This window comes from Symphodus melops (genome assembly GCF_947650265.1).
Source record: "Symphodus melops genome assembly, chromosome: 1".
Taxonomy (NCBI): Eukaryota; Metazoa; Chordata; class Actinopteri; order Labriformes; family Labridae; genus Symphodus; species Symphodus melops.
Window position 1 is genome coordinate 38,028,674 of NC_136691.1, and position 17,855 is coordinate 38,046,528.

The window sequence follows — 17,855 nt, forward strand, 5'->3', positions numbered from 1 at the left end:
GCTCTGCTGCCGCTCTCTGGAGGGATACAAGCCCTGAAATCATCTGTTTCTGTCTCATATTGTTGTTTTGTTTTTCCTGAATGTGAATCACCCTGCATTATGCTGTACTGTATGCTCTCTCTTCTTGTTTAATATTCTGATATATTCAGAAATAGATCCAAGCCTGTACAAGCAGTAATCTCCATGAAACAACCTGGGCATATCTTTGTTTCATAGGGGATTACACATCTGCATTTTTTTCATTTTAGTGGTCACTTAAAGTGCTTTCACATTGCAGTCTGCCATGCACAAGTGTGGAGTGCATTTGACCCTTACATAATGGCCTGCTGTCCTCTCTTTTCCATCAGATACTGTCAGATAAGCACCGGATTGTTTAAACATTGTGTATGTGCATGGTGCTGCCATAGCTGTTCCTGTGACGTGCAGTAACTGGTGATAATTGTTGCCCTTTGCTTTATTAATGAAACCTGTTTCTTTGCACATGTTTCACTGTGAGGTGTGACTAAAAGTTGGCTGCACTGATTAGCTGACACCAACATTGCACCGCCAGTTCATATTACCTTTGTACATCAAATATTTTCTTCTTTTTACCCTGTCTCCTTACAATCAATGTCACTGCACACGTTTCAAATCCTTCCTCAGTCTTAACTTTAGAATTATGGGAAGAAAAAAAAATCTGTCTTTCAGCTTTAGTGGATACATTTTAAATTCATAAATTTAAAATGAATGGGCTCACAACAAGAACAGCAATGGAGTAATCCAAAAGTGATCCTACTGCACTATTGTTTGTTGTCAGACATGGCTGTTCCCATATAATTCTTGAGTTGCTGAAGAACATGGATTTTAGGGATTAAAAGGGGATTTTCTCATAAAATATCAGTGCATTGTACCCTACAATGTAAATAACAATGCAGCCCAAGTGACATCTGGAGTTGTAATTTATTAATCAGATGATAGGCAAGGCTGTCACACCAGTCAGAGGGGGGGCAGAGTGTGTTGCCATGTTAGATAATCCCTGCCCCTAAACCATAATGCCTGCACAGAAGAGCATCAGAACAGCTGGGCAAATGGAGCCCTGTGTGTAAGTGTTTTTGTGTGTTTGTAATTCAACATGGTTTGAAGACAGCAGCGGTCCCCACGTAACCCCTGGGTATGAGACTGAACAGTAAGAGAGCAGCATTTAGGCCATAATTAGAGTCCTGCTCAGAGTGGAGTTCTGTCTGTGGAGATAATTAGGTCTGTCTTCATTAAAGCAATTGCAGATAGCACCCTGACTGGAGTCCAATAAAATGCCAGACCATTATACCACTTGAACGACATGCAGCCTCCAGTGGCTCAGCCTTTTTACTCTTTAACCCTACAGGTTTCAGCAACGATCGAATGTGGCATGGGGGGTTTACAGGTGCTGATGAGCAACAAGCTTATGATGATTTCAAATAACTTGTGCAGACTGATTTGATTTCTATATATTCGGCTCACCAAGCCATATTTGGGTTTGTATGAGGCGTTTCATGACTTGCCTGCACTTATTCACAGACATTGAACTCATGATGAATAGTAATATGTATGTAGGTGGATCTTGTGCATGGGTAAGGTACAGCAAGCTTTCACTGTTTATATAATTAGACCCGGTAACGTCATTTCTCTGTTAAAAAAAAAAAAAAAAAAGTCTGTCAGATCAATCCTGCACTAGTTCGGACTCAAATTTACCTACGACAACTGGATTGACTGCTTTGAAACTTGTTATGGTCCCCAGATTATAAATCGACCTTTGGTAACTCTTCTTTTCACCTGCTGTCTACAGTCAGTCAAAAATTACACTTATCAAGTGAAATCCAGGATGGATTGGCTGAAGATTAGCTGTAGATATTCACATTTCCTAAACAAGTCTTGAAACTTCAGCATGGCTTGACCTTTTCTCTAGCCTCATCAGTGCGTTGGGGGTTTGAGAAAAGGAAATCTTGTCAACTGGATTTTTAATAAGTTTGGTACAGACATTCATGCCAACTCTATCACCATTTTTTATTTAATGCTAGCTCATTCCTTTCCTACAATTGACTGCTTTGAGAATTTGAGCCCAACATTAAAACATAAACTTACTGCTTCCAATTTTACTTTGCATTGATAATGTAGCAATTTAAACATGTTTTCTTCTCAATATATGTTCCATTTTTCTGTTATACACACAGATCAGTGTCCTGTAGCATTATTTCCATATTTTCCTGTTAATTCTTTTTTTTTTAAGGTTTTTTGGTAAAATCAGAAGTAAGAGGTTCAGAAGAAATCTCTTGATATGCAATTAAGGTGAATGTCATTGTAAATGCCAACATTAGTTTGAATGCTTGGCTGAAGTTAGTTGCCTCTATGATGGGAAATGTTTCTTTCAGAGCAGAGGTATTGATTTCAATGTCTTTCAAACTCAGCAGCCTTCCTCACTGCATGGGCGGCACGGCCAGGTAATTGCTTTTCGAAACAGGTCTTACATGATAGACCCTCATTATTCTTGTATTTTATTAAAGTGTCTGATTGATTCATTTGCTTGTTTTTAATGCAAACATAATTATAAAATAAATGATGTACTGCTAAAGCCACTATAGTTATTTAGAAATATGCATGTCTGCATCACTGCAAAACAATCCTGCGTGCACAATAATGGCATTTAAACATTTCTGCTGCTTAAAGTGTCTTAATAATTTGAATTTTGAGTTTTTCTGTGAAAAATAATTATTTATGTACAAAAATAAAAACATCTATTTATGTAAACCCAGCTCTTTGCGGTGCAATTGTGCTTTTACAGAGTTCAGCAGTGTGCTTGTGATTTTGCTTTGGACGTGACGAGGTAGATTTGTCCTCCAGATACAACAGCAGGAAGAAAGACGCAGAGCATTGTCTAATCAATAGGACGGATGATCATCGATTGATTACAGGAGCTGGACTTTAAACAGTCAAATGTTGAGTTCAAGATGCACTCAACACTTCTCACTGTGAACAAGCAGCAACCCCGTAGCATTCACAACTGGGCCCAACTTGAAAAAAAAAGAGTCCACAAACTGGCTTAAAGGAGGATTTGTCTACAGCAGGAAGGAGACAATTGAAAAATCAATGTACCGGTACTCTTTTTTTTTTTCTATTCTTCTGTTCCAGCTGGTGTGTCAGTGCATCTTGTGCTTCATCCTTTCTTTGTAGCTTAATAGAAAAAAAGAAGAAACAAGTGAGAGCCCAGGCGCTGAGTAATAAAGTCCCAGGTGATATTGCAGTGCTAAATAAATTGCAATTGACTAATATGACTCACACATTAACAAATGTGCATTGACTGAGTTGTGCAACACATACCACAGAGTATAAAAGGATTAACATAAGCCTATAGGCTACATATGGACCCAATGCATGTTATACAGTATGTTGATATGGACATTTTAATTCTCTTCAAAGGACAAAGACAACTTATATGAACCTCTAAAAATAGAAATAAACATTTCAGAATGTGAAAACCTTTTTCTTGGGAGGAGTTCGAAAATAAAAAAACTATTAAAATTTAAATGTTGCTCCAGCCAAAGTTCAGTAAGGAAGACTATATTTTGCACGCTTGTTTTATTGTTTATTCTCATACCATGTCAAATCCTCCACGCATGCTCACTCATTGTCGTGCAATCAGTGTTCACATCACCTGGTCACACCTATCCAATAGCCCTGCTCTACTCCCGTATCTTTATCCTATCACATTGCTGCTGCCTTGTTTAAGAAATGTCCCTTCCTCTATAGTTTATTCATGCCATCGTCACAATCAACCCTACTATTCCCCATCGCCATCAAGTCTTCGCAAGTTCATCACATTCTTCATCCCATTAGCCTCAAATCACAGCATCAGCCATCGTCTGGTCAACCCCAGTCTTCGCAGTCTGTCTCAAATGACATCATCAACCATCTTTTCATGAACTCGTCTTCCCAGTTCAATCAACTTCTTCATTGCATCAACACACACACGATATCTTCCGCTAACACCTCCATCAGCAGTGTCTGGACTCTATGGAGGGATGGAGCTTGTTGCCGCTCAGAGTAGACATATTCAATCACTCTGGTCCCTGTCTCCCTTCAAGTGTCAATGATTTTCTGACAGTCATTCAATATCACTTATGTAAAATAAACTTTTCATCTTTGAATCATTTACTTGTCCCTCCTTATTGAAGTATGGGTTGGTTGTTTTTTCTAATCTCGAAATAAGTTTGCATCTCAAATTTTAAAATGTGTTATTTTACAATGATTTTACTGCAAATACATGATAGAAGACCCTTGAGGGGATACTTTAAGAATTGTCGCTGTAGCCCACATATGAATATATATTCCCCCAAAATTTCAAATTCATATAAACGAGGTATTGCAGCTCATTTAATGGCCAGTACATGTATTTCAAGTTCTTACAGTTACTGTTTTATTTTTAAGTAATGCCATTTCACGGTCTCAGGTGCAGTTTGGGGCTGCAATCTAAAGCATTATCTTTACTGACACTAAAATGACAGAACTTTTCCCTGGTGTGTTCTTGTCTGGCAGTTTGACAGTTGGCAAAGTGGGAGACGCTCGTTAATGAAACATTTGTGAATGAAAAGCCATCCTGGGTGGACAGTGACTGGGTGTGATGACGCACAGGGAGTGGTGCTGGAGGGGGGTGAGGATGAGGGTGGTTGGAGAAAGGGTGGGTTGGTGTTGGGGGGGGGGGGGGGGGGGGGTAAAGTGGTTCGAAGAGAACGCAGTGAGTCACTTGGTACTCAGCATCATCTGCAAAGACTTGAAGCACCTGAAGGTCGGGCATTTATAGTCTGCCGGTAGACGTGCACGAGAGCTCTCCGCGTTGACCGCACTCGGCTTTTCCTCTCAGTCTACAAGACACCAATCATAAAAGCGAATTCAATTGTGGTTCAGGCAAGCCTCCAGGATGAGAAAAACAGACAAAAAGTTGGGTGAGTGCCGTAAATTCAACTTCAGATATTTTACTAAGTTGACAGTTTATGTGTATCTATTGATTGTATCTATTTCTCAGTATTTTTACGCGCGTCCGTCTGTCCGTGTTGGAATGCAGATGTTGGGAAAATCCCTATTGTTCTTATCAGATGAGCGGACTTTTTTTAAGGCATGCGATTTGTCTTAATTTAAGCACAATAGCCTATAATCTCTTATTGCGCAGAGGTTGTCAAAATAAATTAGTATATTAATTTGGTCTTTGATATGTTTAAATGTTTATATTTGTTTTTTCAAACTGCGGGAGTTGCCAGTCTTAATAACAAAACTGGGACGCACTGATCTGAGCAATATCCTGCTGTTTCTAAAATGCCCCCCACAAAAAAAACTATTTTTAGATTCCGGAATCCACTGTATAGAGCACGTACAATAAGCTGTTGGGTCCCCAGTGACACCTGACTGTCTATCATTCCTCTGTGATTTTATTAAGGTGGACTTCGCTTTGTAAGATGTCACATACTGTCCTCACCTTAGAGCTGGGAATTAACTAGAACATCAGTGAGGAGCTTGAGATTACATCTGTGCCAGAACTGGTGTTTACTCCTGACCAATTAAAATAACTGCAGAGACACAGGCTGTACCCAGCTGTCCTCACATTATTGTGAATTCTTGTTCAACCCTGGTAGAAGCCGCACGTCAGCCACTTCAACATATTGTTGAGTGTCTGGCTGGAAAATATTTGTTGAGGTATATATTCTGTGATGGAGAAACATGCTTGTAACATGATCAAGCTGTTGCATTTTTAAACAGAGTGTAAGTCATATTTTCTTGTAGATGCTCTTGAGTAAGGCATTTCAATTGCAGCTACCTCATTTTGGAACTGCTCACTGGCTGAGGGTCAACCCTTACTTTTAAAACCACTTCAGATGAGAGACATTCTGTTTGAATACTAAATAGATCATTGATGGATAAGAGCCAAACCTGAGTGTGTCATTTGATTATATCCAAGTCTGCATCTCATACTACAGTATGTAGTCCCATAGCATCCAAACCAGACTGCAACTCTACAGGTTGTCTATAGGAATCAGATTTTCTATAAGATTGACAGTTTTGATTTATAAGTGTTAATCAAGGGTTTAAGTTTTGAGATTAAGAAGTTATGGCTGAATGAGGAGTCACATCAGTTTTCTTCAGCACATTTGAAATTTTCCTGAGTATTTTATTGGCTGAACTCTGAATAATTAACTTTCATATTTTGATGGAACAACTTGTCTGTAGTGAAAGGGTGTTAAGAAAAGGTAATAATTATGACAAGTAATCACTTCAGTACCAGTTCACTGTACTTTTAATGTTTGCAGTATATAGCTACAAATGTTGAATTCTTGCTGATATAGCATAAATGTGTGCAGCCTAATGTCTGCAGTTCAACTAATTTGAAATATCTTTCCTACTGCAGGAAGCAGGGCAGAAAGTAAATCCCAACCAAATAGAACTCACCATTTTGACTATATCTTAAAGCAAATCAATCAAAGTTATTGTCTGTTCATTGTTATGGTATGGTTCATATTAAAGCAACAAACAACTTTATGGATGGATGTTTGAGAAATGCTTTAATTCTGTGGGACATTAAATATTTTAAGATGAGGAAATGTAATCTCTCTGCAATGCAAAACGATGTCAGTCTAATGATTCCTGCAAGAGTAATGTCAAGCATGTGACACTTACAATTCTACTTACTTACCGTACATAAGATGGATACACACTCACTCACAAACACACACCCTCTCACACACCTCCTCTACTTGAGTGTTTAGGGACGCTCTCAGGTGCCGTGTTACAATAGCGGCTAAATGAATGCTTTGCTGCACTGGGCCAGCACAAGAGCTAACCAGAGACATTACCGTCTCTCAGACATGTTAACAGCTGTAACACTAGTGTGCAGCAAGGGCTTGTGGGGCGTAGAGAAAAAGGTCAGCCAGTGGTTAATAGTGTGATAAGTAGCAATAAAGACGGAGAGAGGGCTGACTATTTAAGGAGTCTAAATAATACTTGTGCTGTCAATGAGACATAGATAGATAGATAGATAGATAGATAGATAGATAGATAGATAGATAGATAGATAGATAGATAGATAGATAGATAGATAGATAGATAGATAGATAGATAGATAGATAGATAGATAGATAGATAGATAGATAGATAGATAGATAGATACAGAGATACAGAGATACAGAGATTTGAAGCAGAGACACAAATGACGTTGTAGAGAAGAGGACAACTCAGATGGACTTTTAATTTAGTCTCAAATAAAGCAGCTTAACCAAATCCTAAAAACGTCAACATGCTCTTACTACTTTTTTTTTAGTCCAGTCTAATCTACGTTTGGTTAAGGAACATTCCCATTGTAAATGTCCGTAATCCGCACAGACAAGATTAATTTCACATCTGTCAATGAGGGGGAGCTTGGTTGAAATAAGACATTGTTTTAATGTGAAAGGAACATAAGATTTAAAACCTATATTCATTGCATCACACTCAAAGGACTAAGTCACAGTAATCACCACTGGAGATGCAGTGCATTACAGCATCACTTACAAACCCGAAACCTAAATATCTCATTTTGCTATCCTTGCATGCACAGTGGAATTACTGCTTATCATTGTTTGAAATTACAATGTCAAGCAATTATGACATTTATATGTCATGCAGGATTCTGTTCTACAGTAGATAAAGCTGATCATGGTCAGTATAAAAAACAAAGGTATATGCAGGACTCTTGTAGTTGCAGATGTAACCTTCATAAGCATTAAAGAAAACATCATATTTTAAGAAAAATTGTAAAAACATGAAAGTGGTGCAGAGTAGTATATCCTAAAATGTCAAACTAGTCTTCCCTTTAAAACCATTCAGGATTAAAGGCTCGATAAAACTACACCTGAATTCACACTACACACATCTGTGAATGTCAAACTGTAATACAGTATATTGTTTGACTTCTACCTCTATGAAGGTCACAGTGTGATATAGATTTGTGTAGAGAAGGTTTAAAATACTGGTCACCCTAATATGATGGTGTACCTCTGTTGAAGATAGCAACATGAAACAGCAATAAAAATGTCACAGTTCTGATAGAGTGATTTCCCTGATGATTTCATAAAGAGTAAAGTGTTCACTCCCTGATATCAATTTCTTTCCTCTACCTCACGTTGTGTTTAGTCAATAAGACCAGGCTTTCGTCACAATAATCTGACAGAAACTGTGACTCAGACAGTGTCTACATTGATAGATCAGAGCTGTGGTAAGGCGATAAAGAAAAAGCTGTCAAACAATGATACAATAGACTGAACAAGGATGAATCTTTTTGCATTTGACTGTATGCCATGTACTGTACAGTATATATCAAAAGCCTCAAAGCATTCTTTTCTTTCTTTTCACAGACAATGGATACTGTCTCTGTATACGAGACGAGCCTGTATATCGGTTACTGCTCATCTACAATCTTACCTGAAAACTGTCTGACTCCAAGAATTTAAGAAGAGCTCTTTGTTGATTTGTACCGTATCTGCAAATGTAAATTTGGAGACAACAAAAACAGTATATATCATCTAAAATGCATTTCAAATAGTGTTTTTGTATGAAGTGCACAACGACAATGTTCAAGATGGATTACTTGATTTCAGCATAGTCGGTTTTGTTTGCGTATATTATATATATATAATATATGTATATGTATATAATATATATCTTTCGTAATTCTGCATGCATCCTATAATTTTATTTTTCTTGATGCATTGCCAACATAATGGCTCATTTGCTAGGGGCATCATCATTCAAATTATGTTGTGACAAGGCTGACTTAATGTGATCATTACTCTAATAGCTTTTATGAGAATGCCCTGATGCCCTTTTTCTCCTGTAGTGAACTTACAAAGCTGGAGTGTGTGTTTCAGTCTGTTTTTGCTGCACAGGACAGTGTGGAACATTAGCTAAGTATTTGAACAGATGGTTCCTGTGCTGGACAATATGACCCCTGCTCCTCCAACGCAGAACTGCTCCAACTGCAGCCAGACTTTAGTGCCAGAGCTCAACGTGGTCAAAGCTGTGGTTTTGGGCCCTGTGCTTGGTGTCCTGATTGTCTTTGGAATTGTTGGAAACATCCTGGTAATCCTCTCAGTAGTTTGTCATCGACACTTGAGGACAGTTACACACTATTTCATAGTTAATTTGGCAGTAGCAGATTTGTTGATAAGCTCCACCGTACTACCTTTTTCTGCCATTTTGGAGATTGTGGATCGTTGGATGTTTGGAAGGGTTTTTTGTAATGTTTGGGCAGCTGTGGACGTGTGCTGCTGTACTGCCTCCATCATGAGCCTCTGCGTGATCTCTGTTGACCGCTACATTGGAGTCAGTTATCCTCTGCGATACCCAACTATAATGACAAAACGCAGGGCACTGCTGGCGGTGATGCTGCTCTGGGTTCTGTCAATCATCATATCTATCGGACCTTTGTTTGGTTGGAAGGAGCCGGCGCCTGAGGATGAGTCAATTTGCAAGATCACAGAGGAGCCGGGCTACGCCATCTTCTCCGCTGTGGGCTCTTTCTACCTTCCTCTGACAATCATACTGGTCATGTACTGTAGGGTTTATGTGGTTGCTCACAGAGAGAGCCAGGGCCTGAGGGAAGGCCAAAAGACAGAGAAATCAGATACAGAGCATGTAATACTCAGAATACACAGAGGGAACACGACTGTATCAGAGGACGAAGCACTTCGCAGCCGAACACATTTTGCCCTGAGACTGCTCAAGTTCTCACGAGAGAAGAAGGCTGCCAAGACCTTGGGAATTGTTGTTGGATGTTTCGTGTTGTGCTGGCTGCCCTTTTTCCTGGTGCTTCCCATAGGTGAGTATTGCTTTGTTCATCATTATGTATATTTCTAACATTGGTGACCCAGGTGATGGACCAATTTTGCCAAGTAAAATCAAGTGTGTAAGATGTAATCATGTCACTCTATTTCTTTTAATTAAAGGGGTGGGAATCACAAAATAACCAACATGATTACATACACAATGGCCCACAAGTACAATTAAAACTTGATTCAGAAATTCTGCAATAATTGATATATTACAGGACAATCATATAGTCATACATCACCATTTGATAAATTGAAGATTATAAAATTCGATATAAAATTAAATGGATTAATGTTTGGTTTCAGTTTCACCTCATATCACGCTTTATCTCTTAACTTCCTTTCACCACTGCCTCATACTATCTTGCTGTCTTTTTCTTCTTTAATCCCAAAATGAACGTCCTTGGTTCACAAACCTCTGTTCACTTCATGTCATCAGCGCAGCTGAGGAGATCTGTACAGAGCACCATATTTTTCTATATTTGGCCCCAGTGATTCGGTAACTGTAACAAGTAATGAGTCAGGACACAGTATAGAAATTCTTTGTCCTAACTCTAATTAATTACAAGGTGAATGTTTTGGTAAATAATTAATGAGCTGCACTCAAAAATACCTTTCCAAATTTCATACACAAATCTGGTCCAAGTCTCTTTCACTTCATTTATACACTACCCATCAAGATGTAGTACATTCATTCTCACAGTCTATCACGTTCTGACATGTGAACCGGATCAGCCAGACTGCGAACACACATTTTACGGGAATGCAATTATTTATTTTCCTGCTGATTTTTAGATGAAAATGTTGATACCATTATGGGTGCTTGATGACTATGAACAACCAAAAATTAGTTAATAAGTTTAGCTTCATATGAAGACAAGAAACAAGGAGGAACAGAGAGCCTAATTTTTCCCAAAGCTAAAAACCCCATCCATTTCCTTCTGGTTGTTCGATGTCAGGTTGCAGTGGAAACACACTAAAGGGGTTTACCCATGTCTAGTTCTAGGGGATACATAGATGGATTTAGATTGACTGGTAAATAGAAGGCCGTCTGCATATCTTACAATCTCTGTTAGCCTCATTAATGAGCAATCCACTGTTTTCTGGAAGGGAAACATGGCCTCGAAGTTGGAGGTGGTGACCCTCATGCGAACACCGGGGGGAAGCTCATAGAATAATGTCAACTACAAAAAGCAAAGATTAAATTCTAAGGTCCCCAAACTGGAAGCCCTACTACCCCCAGCTGCGCCCTGAGATACTGTCCATGAAAATCACAAACAGAATTAGTGACAAGGGACAGCCCTGGTTGAGGCCAACAGGCATGGAAATGTTTGTGCCAAATATGAAAACACAGCTTTCAAGCCCTCAGAAGAAGCTCTGCAAGAGTAAAGAGCTGGTTCACTGTCCCATGACCAGGATGAAACTTGTACACTTTCTCCTGTGTCTGAGGGCTGACAGTCAGTCAGGGCCTTCTTTACACGAACCCAGAATAAACCTTCCCCACGAGGCCGAGAAGTGTGATACCCTGATAATTGGATCTCACTCTCTAGTCTCTCTTTGAATCAACCATCCTTGTCTGCCATTCCACGGGCCAGATCCCCGACCTCCACACTACACTAAAGTGGTGTCAGCCTCCCAATCTCTTCCCACAACTACTGAAACCACAACCTTCCAAGCCACGATATACCTGTCACCTGCTTCAAAAGACCTCCTTCTTTAACCTGGTGGACACCAGCAGATTCTTTGGTGGCCACCCTGACATCAATCTTTATCAATCAATCTGTAAATGTGTAGTGTTAATTCTTATGTCGAGTCACTTTACAAAAAGCGGGAAAAAGACCTTACTCTTTCTCATTTAGTAATACAAAAGAGCAGCGAAAAGACCATACTTATTGTTATGTTACAAAAAGTAGGTAAAATACCGTACTTTTTGCTATATTACAAAGACCCAGCTTAATCCATCATGAGCGTACAGCACTTTAGCTACATTTTGGAAAAATTACATTGGCAAAGATCTTCTGGATGCAACTCCTAACAACTGCTTCCACGTGAGGGGCTTTGAACATGGACCAGATTCCATTTTCCCATTCAGGTTGACCATGTCTGTCAGGCTGCCTCCCTGCTTTATGATCCAACTCAACACCAGGTGATGATCATTTGACACCTCTGCTCCTCTCTTCACCCAAGTGTCCAGGACAAGACTGCAGATGTGATAAAAACAACTACAAAGTCAATCAGTGATTTGTGATCTTAGGTGTTCTGCTATGGAAAAGACTTGGCAACCAGAGGCTCACTGTCTAGCTGTTTTTTTCTTGACGCTAAGATAACAAAAAGCAAAACCTACCTTCAGCCTTCATTTTAAACACACAAACATGACATTGGGTTTTTTGCAAAAGAAAACAAAGAAAAAATTGTTATTTTCAGAAATGTCCTCATTTGGTCCAGGCACATTCCATTTCCTTTTTTTAAATACCTTTAATGCATTAAAAAAAAAATACTTTTTCGTATGTTTGATCACTTGGACTCATTTGTATGAATCAGACCAGTTTAGTTTTGTCTCTGCTTTAATTCAATTAACAGATCCATTCATTAATGGCCAGGTTTTTGAGTGGAAACATAATGGTTTTATCATGCTGATTGAATTGCTGCTCTGTGGGTTACCAGGTTACTACCATCCAGACGAACCTTTCGGTCTCTTGAGCAGCATAGTAAATGCTTTTACTTGGCCATCCAGGTAGATGCTCTAAAAATAGCATCTATAAATCTTTCACATCCCTGACAGCCTCCAGATCTCTGTTGTCCGTAAACAAAAGGTAGCGAAATGCGACACCTTATGTTTCAAACAGAGATCTTTATGAAGCAAAGCTTATTACTCTGCTCATTTCGCTCTACAATGTGTCTGTGATAATCACCTGTGTTGAAAAATAAGCCATCACATCAGTGATAGACCTCATAATGTGGTTATCCTCAGGAATCGTACAGCTTTTGGGAATTAACTCCACTTGACAACTGTGTACCATTGTATGTGCTGATGCCTGTATGAAGGGATTGTGATAAGGAGATCCAAGATAAAATGAGATATGCCATAGCCCACGTATTTCCCTCAGGGTTTTTTATTTTTTTCCATGCTCTCATGCTCATAAATATAGCTCATACCATTTTGCTGAAGACCTTTACTGGGAAATGAAATAAGCAGAAACTGAAACATTTGTTCCTCCAAATCCTGGTGTCAGGCTTTATACTGCACAGGTCTGTACACTGGGTCTTATATTTTATAGGCAGAACTGGATGGCTCATAAATGTTTAATTTGGTGATTGAAAATAACATTACTTTTCTGTCAGATAAAAATAGTGTGTTTAATCAGATGAGTTATAATGAAAAGGTGAACTATTTCAGCTCTGTCACCATCTGATTGTCTTCTGTTCAGCTTGGCATTTCAACATTTATTCTAAAGTGCGCGCATAGTATGGTGTGTTCCACTCTGAGTAAGCTTGCACCTCTAACCAAAGTAGTAGTATTTTTAGTACACCCCCGACATTTCAAAAGTGTATAAAGGTACACCCAAAATCAAGGTTTTCATTTGTTCTAAGGCTCTCTTTTGAGCTGCATCTATGTTAACAATTGGTTAGCTGACTGCATATTGCAAAATGGTTTAATCATATTGAGGGATATATCAATTCCATAAGTTTGTAGTTCCCACTTAACACTGAGCTTTCAAACATCAATACGATCAGTGTTTCAGTTTTCAGAAAAAAACAAAAACTTAAACTCTTCACAATTACTTAATTGCAAACAGAAAATGCTAGCTTGTGATCATACTGGAGATGCTTTTTTTTTTAAAAATCACTAGAGCTGGGTCTTACATTACAAGTACAGTAGAGGCTTGTTTGGACAGAAAGGCCACTTCTCATGATTTATATAATGTTGCTCTGAAGGATTAAGAAACAGGAAACTGATTGCTTGTTGTTTATTTTATATAACACATGGCTCTGGGATATTACATTATTGATGGGCAACTTACAAATAGGCAAAAGTTGTGATGGTAGCGTATTTTCTATTAAAGCTTGATGAGTGTTTTACTTTTAGGAAGCTTATTTTATCAGCAATCAATTATCAAATCCCTGGGAATAAAGGAAAAAAGGCGATATCTGGTACAGTAGTAATCGAGTGAATGTTCATCCTTCTTTATCGCACAAGAACAGAAAATATAAATGTAGATATATAAACAGTTGTTGATGACTCTTCTGACCAGACTCAATCTTTTCTACCATTCCTGCAAGATAAGTATTCACATTAATCTAGATTTAGAGGAGAATTTATTGTCATTCTTTGTTAGATACCAAAAAATGGCTCACTGTCGTTGGTTTCTCCTGGCATATCTCAGCTGAGGTTTTGCCTATTATCACCAGTGAAAGCATGTCTCTGAGAAATACTCTAACATGCATGCTGTCAAATTGTCACATTCTTTTTGGCAACGAAATATGCTCTGTGTCAGTTATTAAAGTTCATACCAGTTGAGAGTTATACAAATATGAGAAGACATCAAGCAGTGATGCAACATTGATTTTTGGACGACAAGACATTGATCAAAGAGCTACAACCAGAAAAGATTGAATCTATCAATCTCCCCAGTTGTTTTTTGTTGTACACCTGGGAGTACAATGTCTAAGCAGTATAGGCAGGCACATAAAATGCAACCAAATTATTTTTTCTTCTTTTTCTATCCATATCTAAATCAGGGTCTCGTTTTTTAAAACCCAAGTTTAGCTGTAGGCTACAGCAACTGGACAGAAAAAAAGCATTTCATAAGACAGCTTCCTCCCTTCTCGCTCAGAATGGAGGTGATAGCTGCTGTATAGCGATAGATTTATTGCAATGACATAACAGGCCAGCCATTTCATTATTTTATTGTTCCACTGGCAGCTATTGCACACAGAGGAGTCATCTATATTTCAGTGATAAACAGGCTTACATGTAAATGGCCTGTTAAGTCATTTTCGTTGCTTCTTCATTAAAGATCCCACTCACGCTCTCAGCTGTGAACACTTCCTCTAATCAAAAGCAGCCTAATTTATGACTGCAATTTTAATAATCCTTAACCCTGGTGGCAAGGGAGGTTGTTTTTTTTTTTGTTTTTTTTTGTAGAAACCGATTGAAACAATTGAACTAATTCCCCTTAAGCAGATGTAGTTTAGAGCAATGTTTTTCCGCTCTTGGATGCAGATTTCTCAGAAACAAAACCTTTGCTAAGTTATTAGAGCTCATGTAATCTTTTTATTTTTAAATCATTCAAGCAGTAGGAAGTGGGGAATACAATATTAAGTGGATCAGATATATAAAACTGATATATAAATGCTGTTTGATTGTTCATTTAGACAGGGCATGATGCCCTGTGTTTTCTTCCCTGTAATGTCACGTAAAGGTTCATAGTTCTAGGTGAAATTTGGTGTAGATGTGTATTGCTGAAATAATTGCAGTGATCCCCTTCTTTATCCTTGAGTGAGTGTTTCAAAAATCTAACTGTTGGATAGGAAATAAATGTTGTTGAGGTGTTCATCTACCTGTAAGACAAATGACAACAATATTGTGAAGTCAAATTTTGCTGAAATATCTAAACTACAGTTGGATGGATTGCTGTTAAATGTTTAGGGTTGCTAGCATATACCCAAAAAATATGTTATATGACATTCCCATCAACAACATTTGCACCTTGGGAGCTGGTATAACTCAGAGATTAAGCTGTTGAAGTGGCAACCCCAGGTTTGACTCCCATCCTCTATCCATTTACTGCATGACATCCCCCTCTCTCTTATCCCTGTGTGACTCTGCCCACTGTACTGTCCTCTTAGTAAAGCTATTAAAAAGCTAAAAATACATTTGTTCAGATGGTATGATAACCTGCTAAAGTAAACCAAAAGCATTTACATTGTTGATATGATGAAGATAATCTGATAAATCTCTTACTGCTTTTCCAAATGTTTGAACTGCAAAAGCTCCTTTTGAGTGAAACATTGCCATCAAACGTTGATGTGTTTAGTAGAGGAAGCTGTGCAAACGAGAGACATGAGACTTAGGATATAATCTAAGACTGTGAAGCTCATCATCGGCCTACACATGAGGCTCACATTACTATTTCCTCTAGAAGTAGGTTTCCTATTTATCCCTACATACTACAAGCTTCAAACATTTGGACGACAGAAGCTCACAAGTACTCGGGCTAGAAACCTAGAAGTTGCTGGTTCAGGTCCCTGTATTTACAGTAGGCTATATGGTCTGGTTTTTGTAAAGGTGCCAGTTCACTTTCAAAGTGCCAAGACGCCCTTGAGCAAGTTTCACAGCCCCCTCACAATCTCTTAAATCATGCATGTCCATAGGATCCTGTTAGTAAATGTTTGTATCTTGACCAGCTTTTAAAAAGACAGACATTTGACAATGTCTTTGTTTTATTTTGAGAGCTTGTCTTTCCTGGAAAAATGATCAACTGTTAACAAGGGTTTTCAATGCTCGTGAATGTGGAGGTGAATGTGCTCGTGGAGGCCATTTTTCATTTCTCTGAGGCTTTGTCTTCAGTTTTGTCTGCAGCTTATGTTGTTTGAAAAAACAACATTTTCTTCCAGACAAGAGATCCTTTTTGATTTTGTGGTTTCTTTTGCTGTCATGTTGAAAACACCTGTGTTTCTCATGTCTGACAGGCTCCATGTTTCCAGCATACAGACCTTCAGACACAGTCTTCAAGATCACCTTTTGGCTCGGTTACTTCAACAGCTGCATCAACCCTATTATCTACCCGTGCTCCAACCAAGAGTTTAAGAAAGCTTTCCAGAGTTTACTGGGAGTTCACTGTCTGAGAATAACTCCCAGATCACACCATCATCATCTGAGTGCAGGTCAGGGTCAAACACAAGGTCACAGCCAGACCCTCTCGCTGGGCCTGGACAGCAGGGGGGCTGCCTGTCGGCTCAGTCCGTCCTCCTCTATGGCCCTGTCTAGAACCCCATCCTCCAGGGACAGCAGGGAGTGGAGGGTCTTCTCTGGAGGCAACACAGGCGGGTCTGGACCATCTGAAACAAGCAGGGATAAAATGGCCAAACTCTGCAGTAAAAGCTTTAATCGGACCTGCTGTTGTTGCATCCTTGGTGATGCAACTCCCCCGCAGGACTCAGACTGTGGCCATCCCCCTCATGTTCCCACCATTAAAATACACCAACTGTCCCTGTCAGAAAAAGGAGAGCCCTTATAGCTACTGTAATCCTCCATCCATTAGTCATGACTCTCTTTTCAAGGTCGCGGATGAGAATGTATTTCCTTTTCTGTCCGTTTAAATCAAAGAGGATAAGCTGCATTGGAACTGTGACTGCTTTTACATTTAAAGTCTCTGCTTTGATGTCATCTGTGATGTTTCCTTAATTTAAGATGATCAAAACTCTGCAAAGAAATTTCATAGCCAAGATATTTACCTCCTTAATATATTGCATCTTTGCTTTTTTTTTAACAGAAGATATTGCATTATGACAGTTTGAAAATGATAACAATTAAGACCATATGAATCATGGACTGAAAGACAGAAATCTGTAGAATAAAGAGACCAAAATAACTTAAATGTTTACATATTTTATATAACTGAAAAGTACAGAAAATGTATACAAAAACATTTCATATTGCATGATTTTACCAAATGTTTTCAAAAATGCTGGTCAGTGGTGCTCCTGATGTATTCAAATTTTGCCTATAATTCTGTTCCTGTTGTCAAAACATTGTTTGTGTACTGCTATGTACACTAAGAAAAACGGGATCTTGTGTACCTCTATGTCACACTACAATAAATGTGTATGACATATTCAAGGGGCTTCATGGGGACATTTTTCGACCGTAGATGTTGATTCAGTAAATAGCCCCTGAAAACGTCTATTTCATCTCTCCACACTCCCACAATACCATGTACTGTATACCTCCAAGCTGTGCCAGATGGGTTACTTAATATGCTTGTGTGG

The 17,855-nt window shown here is 38.8% G+C and overlaps 1 protein-coding gene across 1 annotated transcript; it reads left to right on the forward strand.

The window, feature by feature from the left end:
• The first annotated feature begins 8,710 nt into the window (after positions 1–8,710).
• On the forward strand, positions 8,711–17,675 carry adra1aa (adrenoceptor alpha 1Aa). Its single transcript, XM_079348809.1, has 2 exons — positions 8,711–9,853; positions 16,557–17,675. Exons 1-2 carry the CDS (start codon positions 8,956–8,958, stop codon positions 17,102–17,104), a joined length of 1,446 nt encoding a protein of 481 aa, XP_079204935.1. The 5' UTR covers positions 8,711–8,955; the 3' UTR covers positions 17,105–17,675.
• Positions 17,676–17,855: the final 180 nt, after the last annotated feature.

Excerpts from the sequence above, each read along its gene's own strand:
- adra1aa (XM_079348809.1), top strand. The coding sequence starts at position 8,956 with ATGGTTCCTGTGCTGGACAATATGACCCCTGCTCCTCCAACGCAGAAC. Across the intron at positions 9,854-16,556 it reads TTTCCTGGTGCTTCCCATAG|GCTCCATGTTTCCAGCATAC; the intron begins GTGAGTATTGCT and ends CATGTCTGACAG.